The sequence below is a fragment of the Corvus cornix genome, chromosome 27 (genome assembly GCF_000738735.6).
Source record: "Corvus cornix cornix isolate S_Up_H32 chromosome 27, ASM73873v5, whole genome shotgun sequence".
Classification (NCBI taxonomy): Eukaryota; Metazoa; Chordata; class Aves; order Passeriformes; family Corvidae; genus Corvus; species Corvus cornix.
The window spans coordinates 586,884-597,830 of record NC_046355.1 but is presented as its reverse complement, the minus strand read 5'-3'; the positions used below and the strand labels follow the sequence as shown (position 1 = coordinate 597,830).

Here is a 10,947-nt window from a genome sequence, read left to right as displayed (position 1 = left end):
CATCGGGTTTTTGGAAATGACTTGCCTGAATTTGGGCCGGATTCTCAGATGACGTAAATTGGCAGGGCCTCGAGGAAGACGGTGCTGCCGTGATCTGCAGCAGCTGAAGGGTCAGCTCATGCTGTAGCTCGGAGCAGAAAGCGGCTCCGAGGCCACTGCGCTGTTCTCTGCCTTAGTTCTCACTTGGTGCCTCAGCGTTGGTTTAATTTTGGCCCCCATGTTAACAAACCCTCTCAGGGGTATTTTCAGTGAAGCAGTAGAACATTTATCCCGCCACAGGCAGCACAGGGATGGCAGCAACGGAGCCACTCGCTCTGCTCCAGAGCAGCTGAACAGATGCACCCGTGGCAGAGTCCCTTTCCTCCAGCCAGGCTGTGGAGCGCGTCCAGCTTCAGCAGCTCTTGGCAGTGACCAAAAATGCTGGGGTCACTGCAGGGGGAGCTCTGCTCAGCCACAACCCAGCACCGCAGGGTGGGCTCCGGAGCTGATCCCCAGGGGCTCCCGGCACCTCTGCTGTCCCCATCGTGCTGCAGGGACCCAGCGGGCTGCAGTTCGGGCTGTGGGACCTCGGCCCTGAGACCCCGGGGCAGGTCTGAGACCCCCAGAGCTGGACTCTGTTGTGGTTATCGTGATGCTGGTAAGGATCAGCAATTGGGAATGGGGACAGGCAAAGGCTTTGGCTCCACACGGTGCTTTGGGGGGGTCGTGCTGCTCCCCCGAGTGCGGCCAGCCCTGGTAGCCATCGGCACAGGGCCGGGGCAGGGGCCGGGCTCCGGGAGCACTGGCGTCGGCCCTGGTCCGGTGGCCGATCTGCCGTGCCAGCAGATTTCTGGGCTGTCTGTCTTGGCTGCGGCCGCCTCCGGCCCCGTCCCGGGGGTGTTTGCGCAACGCAAGCACCGCCGGCCGCGCGGCTCCGGTAACCGGAGCATCGGGCTGGCGCCAGCCCCGGGTGGCACTGCCGGCGCCGGGAGCCACCAAACAGGGACTCGGCGAACTCCTGGGCCGTGACCCCGGGCAGCACTGGCTGCATACACCGGCAGAGAGCCAAGCCGTGACCGGGAAGTGTGCGGCTGTCACAATTCCTGTGCCTGGGCATCTCCCGTCTGCATCCTGACACCCTCCCAAAACACCGAGCGGGGCTGGAGATGCCCGGTGCACCCTGGCACCAGCAGACACCTGCACAAGTGCCTCGGGCTGCGGCTCGTCAAGGCCGGCGGCACTGCTTGGCCCCGAGCCCGTGTCCCTGGAGCAGCCGGTGCCTGTCCCTGTCCGCCCCTGAACTTTGAAGCCGGTCCAGGGTCCCCTCCCCACCCTGGCGCCGTCTCCAGCCCCGCCGCTGCTCCGTGGCGCTGCGCAGGGCCGACGGTGACGATCCTCCCGGTGGCACCGGTGGAGACGCTGAGCTGGGAGTCACGGGGAGGCAAGAAATCATTTGTTTCTCACCCCATCCCTGCTCAATGAAGTTCTTCCAGAGGCTTGTGGGCACCTGGGTTTCCATTTGGGCTGCTGAACCCCAAACCCAATGCAGGACCAGGAGACCAGGTCCTTGGGCGGGGGTGGTGACCAGAGCCTGTCCCCACGCCAGTGGCATCCCACAGCCCCCTTGCTCCTGCTCTGCTTCCCTCCTCTCCCATTATTTAAAGCCATAAAAGAAAAAACACACTCGACAGAAACACATCAAATAACAGGAAATTAAATACAGTAATTACCTTTTTTGAGGATACAAGGTTCAAGTGTACTGTAAAAGGTCGGTGCTACACGGGAATCTGATGGGACGGGCTTGGCCCGGGAGGGACGGATGGGGACCCCTTGGGCGCCAGGGGACGCGCTGGGGGTGGGGGACACTGGTACATGGTCGTGTGTAAATACAGCCCTAAACTACAGGAGAGACGCTACGAAACGCTGGAGCCCTCGGAGTGGGACACAGAATGTGCCCTGGTGCATCAGCATTGCCAGGAACCCCCAAAACAGGAGAGGCCCTGCTGGACCTGCCCTGGTGTACGCGGTGAGGGGCCGAGGGCCGAGGCCAGCGGGCTGGCACTGCCACTGCACCGTGTCCTGCTGTGGTGCTGCCGCAGGGGACTGGCACAGGGACTGGCCCCGGGAATCCCTTCCTTGGTGCGGTGGCTCTGGGGGGCTGAGGGGTGGCAGGGGCAGGGACCCCCCTCCCCACCAAGGACTGTCCTGGCAAATTGACTCCGTTTAGAAGTTGTGTGTGAGCAGGGCCACGGGCAGCCAGGGCAGGCAGGGATCTGGCAGGGCACAGGGGCAGGCAGGGGATCAGGAGGGCAGAGGTTGTTTCACTAAAACTGAAACACTTCATTCCCATCGGGGGGCCTTGGACAGGACAAATCCACATGGAAGACCAAAACCTACCACTGAGGCCATGGAGCCAGAGGGTGGGTCAGGAGGGGAATGGGAAATTCCCCTCTGTCTTTGGCACACTTTCCATGGCATTTTTATGTGAAAAATTTCCAGCCCAGCTTGAAGAAAAAAAGAGTAGCTACAAAACCAGTGACAATTTCTCAACTGAGAACTTTGTGCTGGTGAAATCTGCAGATCCCATCACGGAGACATTCCAGAATCCATCCCACTTTTGTCACATTGGCCAAGAAGAGAGTCAGGAGCCATCACCGCAGTGCCCCTGGTCCCTGGGGATGGAGAATTCCAGCCTCAGGGCCACACAGTCACTTTTTAGATCCCAACAACAACATTTTTTAAATATTAAAAAATTAAGGGAAGAAAGAAAAAAAAGCAAACTAAAAGAAGCTCTTCCCCCGGGATGTTTCCTGGGCATCCCTCATCCCTCCACCCTCCTCTCAATGCATGTGGGGGCACTCTGATTCTTGCCTGGGGGTCCCGACCCCCTCACCCCAGGATGGAGCAGGGGGAGACAGGATGGATGGGAGGCTTTTCCCTGCACAGGGAGCGGGACGGGGCTGGGCCGTGGGGAGGAGGTCCTGGGCTGTGGGGCTGGGGGGAAGCAGGGAGGGGGAAGGTCTCTTATTGCTCTGTGTGATCACACTGCCCTTCACACACACACGCTTGGGGTGGGATGCAGGCGGGGGGATCTCTCCAGGTCCTCCAGTCCTTGCCTGGGCAGCCTCTTGTTGCCAGGGAGGGCAGGATGAGGCACTTCTGCTGCTGCCCGTGCAGAGGTCTGGCATGGAGGGCACTGCGCTGCAAATGTGATGCTGCCACCACACCCCCGAAGGCGCTGGGTGTCCAGGGCTGCCTGCGGGGCCAGGCTGAAAACCGGGGGTACCATGGGGCAGCAGCAGCAGCAGCATCAAGGGTGCCCTTCACCCACTCCACCCAGGCAGCCCGACCCCAGTCCCAGGGCAGCATCGTCCAAGCTGTGTCCGTGTGGGATGGAGGTGCCGCTGGCGCGTGCCGGGACCCCTGGCAGTGGCTGATAGTGGTCATGGCGCAGGTTGAGGTGCCGAGGGCAGCCCGTGGCGCAGAGCATGGTGCGATCCGAGGCACATCCCGGGGTCCCCCAGCACTGGGGCACTGCTCAGCAGTCACGTCCCCTTTCCTTCTCTCCTAGGCAGCCCCGGCGGGGGTCCTGGCCCTGCACGGCGCGGGGCCGCCGCGGTCATGCTCACATGCTGTCCGCCAGCTGGTGACAGTCCAAGTCCCCTTTCAGCTCCAGGAAGCCCGGCAGCTTCACCCCCGTCTTGCGGTCCACACACCAGCACTTGCCCCGCTGCCCATCCAGCGCCGGGTGACACTGTGGGGATGGGTTCGGTCAAGGACACCCAGCCTGGACCCCACGGCCCCATTCCCATGGGCTGCCTGACAACCAGGAGCTCTCATAGGGGCTTTACCACCCCCATCCCACCCCAGGGCTTTTGCAAAGAGCCCCCAGCACCCAAAGGGTAATTCCCACCAAAGCCAGGAGCCAGGCAGGCTCTGCCGTGCCTTGTCACTGTCCCCTCCATCCATGTCCCCCTCCCAGCCTCACTCTGGCTCTACAAAATGCCCTCCCAGTCCCCCATGATAGGTCAGAGCCCATCCTACCTGCTTGGGGTGGAAGTTGCCGTTGCGGTCGCAGTTGGGGATGGGGATGACATACAGGTCCTCGTGCGTCCGGGTCTGCGAGGCCGCCAGCCTCTCCAGCGCCCGGTGCAGCTCGCTCTGGCACGAGCCCTGTGCCTGGGGAAAGGGGGGGCTGAGCTGGCTGCCGGGCTGGCACATGCCCCCGGCCCAGACCCCCAGGACCCCGACCCTGGAGCACCCACCCTGCCCTCCCCAGCCCTCCTGGTGCTCACCATGACCCGCGTGTCCTCGCGGTGGTGAGGGCTCCCGTTGCTGCGCATCTTGTTGCCGTTGTTGACCCTCTTCGCCTGCTGCTTCTGCAGGCACTTGCGGTCGTGGATGCTGCAGGGGCTGAAGCTGTTGTTGGGGTGGTCAATCTCCTCCTTCTCTGCAGAGACACAGACCAAGGGGGCTCAGTGCCACAGGGCAGCCCTGGAGATGGCAGAGCCCCCATGGTACCCCAGTGTCCACAGTGCCACTTGCACCCCAAGGAACAACATGCAGCGGTTTCTGGCAGGCCCCACATCACCCTCTCCGGTCCCCACAGGCATCACTTCCAGCCCTGGGTCCATCCTGCCCCTGCTATTGCACTGGGCTGAGCTCCCTGCAGCACTGGGAAAGACTCCTGGGAGTTTTTCCTCCTCATTAGCCACGACTAACAACTCATTGCCATGTGTCTGTTATTGTAGGGTCACAAATGCAAATGCCGTGAGTGCTGTGCAGTGGCTCCAATGTGCTGGGTCTGGCTGTGCCCTTGCCAGCCACGTGTCACCAGGCACCAGGTGCTCACTCACACCACCGGAGCTACGGGGCCTGGAAGCTGACCATGGGACACACAGAGAAGGAGCCCCAGGAAGCCCCCAGTGCTCCCCAAAATCTGCCTCTGAGGAGCCACAGTGGCAGTGGGGGCACCGGGGCGGTGCTGAGCCCCCGCCAGGCCCGGGGCGGCACCGGGCGCCGCGGCTGGGAGTGGAGCAGTGCTCTGCTGCAGGGCACGGCCCCCGCCAAGACATGAAAGAAGAAATTCCTGGAATAAGAAAGTTAATCTCCCGTGGGGCCGATCCCAAAAGGCGGTGCTTGGCATCCCCGCCTGCGCCAGGAGCGCAGCCAAGCTGCCGGCCCAGATGTTGGCAGCTGGACAGAGTGTCATGAGACGAGTGCTCGGTGTGACTTTAGTTTTTAAAAAGCCGCCAGTTCCTCTGGTTTGGGGCCCGGGAAGACTCTGTGGAGGGGGGACACCCCAGGAGCCGGGGTTCCTCCTGTGCTCAGAGCTGTGTCAGGCACAGCCCGAGCAGTGTTTTGCCCCCCCAGACCATCTGGGCTGTACAGGGAAGTGGCAGAGGTTATCCTGGGGTTGGGCTTCAAAGAATCAATATTGCAGCTGGCAGCAGGGAAAACCTTCCCAAAGTAAGCAGGGGGTGGTCACTGTCAGGGGTCACACCCAGCACCTCACAGGTCACACCCAGGGGCTCACAGCAGCAGGACAGAGGCTGCTGGGTGACGCCTGCCCCTGGCTCTTCCCACAGGCAGGCAGAGGGGTCAGAGGCACAGCTTCCTGCCCATTGTATCCCCACGGCATCCTGGCCCTGATCAGCACCTCTTGCCACGGTCCCTGCAGTGCAGGGCTCCTGGCCCAGCTCCTGGGGGCCCGGTTAAAGTCCACAGCGAAGCCCCAATCAAAGCCCCCTCCCTCGTGGGTGTTATTTGCTTTTTGCTTAATCTGTCCATTTTTTCCAGGAAATAGCTCATGCCCTTGAAATTTGAAACACAAACCCAAAGTCTCCAGGACCCTGCACAGAGCGGTGCCAGCTCCAGCCCCGGCGGCACAAACCGTGAGGCTGTGGCGCAATGCGGGCGCTGGTGGCAGAGCCGCGCCGGGGGCTCGGAGGCTCTGGCAGGGATGCTCCTTCCCTCCCCTGTATCCCTGTGGGGACACACAGGAAGAGCTGGGCAGATTTGGCACCGGTGGGGACCACCGCGCCAAAGTTCCGGCACCTCCAGGCGCTGCTCCCACGCCAGGGAAAGGCAGGACCGGGAGGCACCGGCGCTGCCCGCACTGCCCCCGCAGGGGAAGCCCTCACCGATCGCCGGCACAGCCAAACCCCCCTCCTCCCCCCGCCAGCCGCCTCCAGAGCATCGAATCTCCCGGCTTAAATAAAACCAGATGCCAATAACATTTTCATAAGGTCACATGAAACACCGGTGCCTCTGGGCAGCGAGGCGGCTCCTGACAGCACTCGGGACCCCCGCTCCCCGGTTCTCACGGCAGCTCCAGCATCCCTCCCTGCCACGCTGCTGTCCTTGGGGTTACTGTCCCCCTGCTAAGTGACACACAGCAGCTCAGGGAACCTCTCACCTCCCTGGCGATCCGGCTGGACCAGAAAACTCCTCACCCTCAGCACAAAGACTTGGGAAAAGCAACCTGTGTGGAGCCCAGAGCTGCCACGCCCCACACTGCCCTGATGCCACCCCATCTGCCACCTATGCACGGGCACCACCACCCTGGAGGGATGGAGGGCAGGGGGGTCCCTATTTGTCCAAGGGAAGCCCCTCTGCTCAGTTTGGGATGGAAGCGGGTGCCAAGGGGATGGGAAGGAGGTGCTGCTGTCGCCGGACACATAAAACGGCCGCCTGTCTCGGAAGGAGGAGGATTCCTGCCCGGCCTGTGGACAGGGGACACAAACGAGTCATTCAGCATCGCCTTCAATTAACGGGAGCTGCAAATGAGGTTGGTCACGTGCCGAATTTGTGATTCACAGCGCTGAGCCCGAGGGAGCGGTGAAGGGCTCCGGCTCCACCGCGCGGATCCCGTGGGAGCAGAGCCTGGGGCAGCAGCAAAGCCCTGAGACCTCGTGTGTGTCCATGGGAGAGACAAGTGTCATTGACCCCCTACAGCTCCAGCCCCGCTCCCCCCCGTGCCACCAGCCCCAGCACGAAGGACCTCATGCACCTCAAAGGCCAGGAGGGACATCCACGTGACTGTGACCAACATGGCACAAGCCACAGTGAGCCCCAGCACCCTCCATGTCCCTGTCCAGCACCCCCAATGTCACCTGTGGGTGGTCCTGGCAGGGCCGTGGCAGTGCTGGCTCTTGGTTTCCTGGGCTTTCGACTTGGCAGGCACCAGTGCTGGGAGGGCTGTGCTCGTTTCGCCAAGTGCTGGCTCCGACAGAACGTGGGGAGCCGGGGATGGGGGTGGCAGGGGCACAGGCACCAGGCACCCGCTGCCCCTTGGCCTGGGATGCCAGCTGGGAGCCTGGCCCGTCCCCAACCTGGGACACACTGCCGTGCTCAAACACGGCTGAGCACCTCCCACCTCAGCACCCAACATGGGACCGAGGGAGGGAAGGTCAGGATGCAGGAGAAGGAGCGAGGGATGCAGATGCAGGTGATTCCCCAGAGGGACCAGAACCTTGCCAGGAGCAGCACCCAGCCTGGAGAAACCCAAGCATGGATGAACCCCCACCCCACGGAACAGATGGGACATGGCTGAGCCTTGCCTGGCTGAACCCAGCCTGTCCCCCCTCCTGTGCACTTTCCAGCCATGGCTCAGCCACCGCCATCCGTCCCAGTCACTGGGCAAAGAAAGGAAACAGGATCTGTCCCAGCTTACAGAGACCACATGGGATGAACGCAGCTCCCATGGGTCAGGTTTTCCCAGACATAGTCATTTACCCAGCACTAAATCACTCATCATGTGTGCTGGGGAATATGTCCTCACCTCCTCCTGGCTGCCACACATGGGCTCAGCCACCACCACCCGCCAGCTGTGACAGAAAGCCGTGGCTGGGACCTTCTGCCAGCCCCTGCACAGGGCTCTGGCTGAGGAGTGGGATCCCAAATCCAGCCCTGAGCTGGCAGGGCCGGGAGTGGAAGGTAGGGACAGGGTCCAGCACAAGGTGCCACAGCAGACGGTCTCGAGTCAGGCGAGCAGCCACCGCTCCCTCACCTCCTAAGAGTCACATCCCGTGGGTGCCACAGGTCCTGGGTGAGCAGAGAGGCTCTTCCTGGCTATGGAGCCAGGAGCCACGTCCAACTGTTCAGAAAGCCCAGCCTCAGCCCAGCCCCCTGATCCCAGCCTCTTCCCTGGAATGCGGAGCCCCCCGGACAGAGCCCCCAGACAAAGTGTTTACTGTACAAGCTGCGCGTTAACCGCTTCCCAGCCGCCGGCACCCGCTCGGCCCCGGGGCCATGGGCACAGCCGGGGGCACCTGCTCCGTACGCCCCTGCCCCTGAACAGGCATTCGATTCCCTTGTGCTGATCCCTAGGGGACACATCAGAGACACTGACCATGCCAGGGTGCCCTCGCTGTGCCAGGCAGGGCTGTGTGGGAGCGAGGGAGCCTGCAGCCCCCAGCCCCACACTGCCACTGGCTCCGGGCTGTGGAACAGGTCAGGGACCCACGGAGGGATGTACCACTGGGACTGCACCGAGCAGTTCGCTGTGGGTGTCCTGCTCACATCCTGACGGGCTGTCCTGGACAAAGGGGCTCCACTGCCCTCTCGCCCATCCTGCTACCTGTGACGCCGCTGGCCAGCACAGTGCCCGGCAGGCGACCTGGCTCCCATAGCCACCCACCCATCTCCAGCCAAGCCAAAACACCGCGGGAAGGAAGGGAAAAAATGCAAGTCTGTTTCCTAAAGGCTCTGGGAAAAAATGTTGCATTACACGGGGCACAGCCAAAACCAACAGGGCTTGGCAGCACGGCGCAGCCCCGGGCCAGGGAGCCCAGACAGCTCCTGCAGGATGTGGGATGAGGACAGGCAAGCAGGACAGGGGGGCTCCAAGCACTCCCAGCCAGCTCCTGTCCCTGCAGGGGGGTGACTAGAGGGGCCTATCCACAAACGGCAGTCATCACAGCGGGGACACCAGAGGAGCTGCCATGGATCAGCCATGCAAGGAGGAAATGGAACTGGGATGCAGCCTCCCGGATGGGAAAGAACAGACACTGTTCCAGTCCCTTCTGCCCCTCAGGGAGCTCCAAGTGACCCCACGTGGGGACCCAGGGCCAGGCCAGACCAGCCTGTGGATTGTCCCGTGCTGGGATGCTACTCCCCAGCTTCAGGGGCCACAGTCCTGGTCACAGCCTGCAGGATGGGAAAGGGGGACCACCAATGGACCGGGTCCCCACACTCATTCCCTGGGAGCAGCTTCATTCCTATGGTGCGACTTGCACAGCTCTGAGCTCCCACTGCCGGCTCTGCTCTCAGCCCCCAGATCCTGCCTGAGCACCAGGGGGGTGGCAGGGGGCCACGATCACCACCTGCAAGAGGGTCCTGGGGCAGACAGAGAGCACCAGCAGCAGCTCCTCCAGCCTGGCCCTGCCTACACCTCACTGCCCTGTCCGGCACAGACAGACACAGCTCCCGCACAGCACCCAGCTGGACCTGCCTGGAGGGACCCCGTGGCCTCTTTCCTGTTTCCTCCCAGCGGTGCAGTCGGATCTGCCGGCAGCATCCCAGGGAAGGGGCAGCGCAGGGGTCACTGTGCAACGGGAGCTTCCCTGGCAGCCAGGGTGTGTCCCCAAGGGCTGCAGGTGCTCGCAGGACATTGAGTTGTCCCACAGTCCAGGGGCACGTGTCAGCCAGGACAGAGCAGGTGACAACTCCTCCCTGAAGGGTGGCTTCTCCAGCACATGCGGTGCCACTGGCTGTGACACTGCTGTGCCCACAGTGGGTAAGGATGGCACAAACGTGAGCCACTTGGACCAAGTCTCCTGCAGCCCACCTCTGCTCCCTCCCTGGAAAATATGCTCCCTGCTCTCCTATCCTGGGCTGTCCCACCCCATCCTGCCTCTTAGAGTCATGGAATGGTTTGGGTTGGAAGGGACCTTAAGGACCACCCAGTTCCATCTTTCTGCCATGGGCAGGGACACCTTCCACCAGACGAGGTTGCTCCAAGCCCCGTCCCACCTGGCCTTGAACACTTCCAGGGATGGGGCATCCAGAAATATTCTGGGCAACCTGTGCCAGACGCCTCACCACCTTGACAGGGTGGAATTTCCTCCTAAAATCTAATCTAAATCTTCCCTTTTTAGTTTAAAATCCTTCCCCTTGCCCTGTCACAATCTATCCATGTAGAAGTCACTCTTCATCATTTTTATAAGCACCCTCTAAGTACGGGGAGGTCCTTGATGAGTCCAATGCTGTGGCCCCAGCTCTTGCCGAGTGAGCAGGGAGTGGGTTGGTGCCAACAAGGGTTATGCCACTGCCCCTGTGAGGGACAAGGACCCTCAGGCACCCACCCAGGGTACCCACCCTGGGCACCCACCCTCTGCCGCCCCTCCGCCGCCTCACCTGGGGGCTGGAGGCTCTCCTGGATGGCCTCGACGTCGGCCAGGTCTGTGCAGATGCCCTGGCCGTGCATGAGGGTGCGGAGGGGCCGGGGCTCGCCGCGGGGTGGGTAGCAGCGCAGCCCCGCACCGCAGCGCGCGGTGTAGACGCCGCAGGCGGTGCCGCGGGGCAGCGCGCAGGTCGCGCAGCACCCGCAGCCCGGCTCCCGCACCAGCTCCGCGCAGCCCTGCGGAGCCTTGCACCGCGCCAGCCGCTCCTCCGAGCACGGCGGGCACTGGATCGCCTCCTCGCCGCTGCCCGGCCGCGCCGCCGCCGCCAGCAGCGCCAGCACCACCGGCAGCACCGGCAGCCCCGGCAGCCCCGGCCCCGGGCGCATGGCGGCCCCGCTCCGGCCCCGCTCCGCGGCGCTCGGCTGGCGGCGGGCGCGGGGCGGCGGCGGCGGCTTTATGCGGCTTTATGCGGCCCCTGGCCACACCTCCCGCCGCCGCCACCGGGGCCACCGGCGGGGCCGCCCCCGTCGCCACCGGGAACCCACCGGGCAGCGACGCTCCCCCCGGCGGCGGCCACACCGGCACCGGCAGCGGCTTCAGCAGCGGGGCCACCGGCGGGGCA

At 63.3% G+C, this 10,947-nt stretch overlaps 1 protein-coding gene across 1 annotated transcript; it reads right to left on the bottom strand.

The window, feature by feature from the left end:
- Nucleotides 1-1,677: 1,677 nt before the first annotated feature.
- Nucleotides 1,678-10,749, bottom strand: IGFBP4 (insulin like growth factor binding protein 4). Its single transcript, XM_039565761.1, has 4 exons — nt 10,339-10,749; nt 4,275-4,429; nt 4,024-4,158; nt 1,678-3,733 (listed from the first exon to the last, which is right to left on the bottom strand). Exons 1-4 carry the CDS (start codon nt 10,709-10,711, stop codon nt 3,605-3,607), a joined length of 792 nt encoding a protein of 263 aa, XP_039421695.1. The 5' UTR covers nt 10,712-10,749; the 3' UTR covers nt 1,678-3,604.
- Between the last annotated feature and the right edge of the window lie 198 nt (nt 10,750-10,947).

Bases quoted from the DNA above. Each gene is read 5' to 3' on its own strand.
- IGFBP4 (XM_039565761.1), bottom strand. From the start codon at position 10,711: ATGCGCCCGGGGCCGGGGCTGCCGGGGCTGCCGGTGCTGCCGGTGGTG. The intron at 4,430-10,338 runs GTGAGGCGGCGG...GTGTCTCTGCAG, and splicing joins GGAGAGCCTCCAGCCCCCAG to AGAAGGAGGAGATTGACCAC. The intron at 4,159-4,274 runs GTGAGCACCAGG...CCCTTTCCCCAG, and splicing joins GCGAGGACACGCGGGTCATG to GCACAGGGCTCGTGCCAGAG.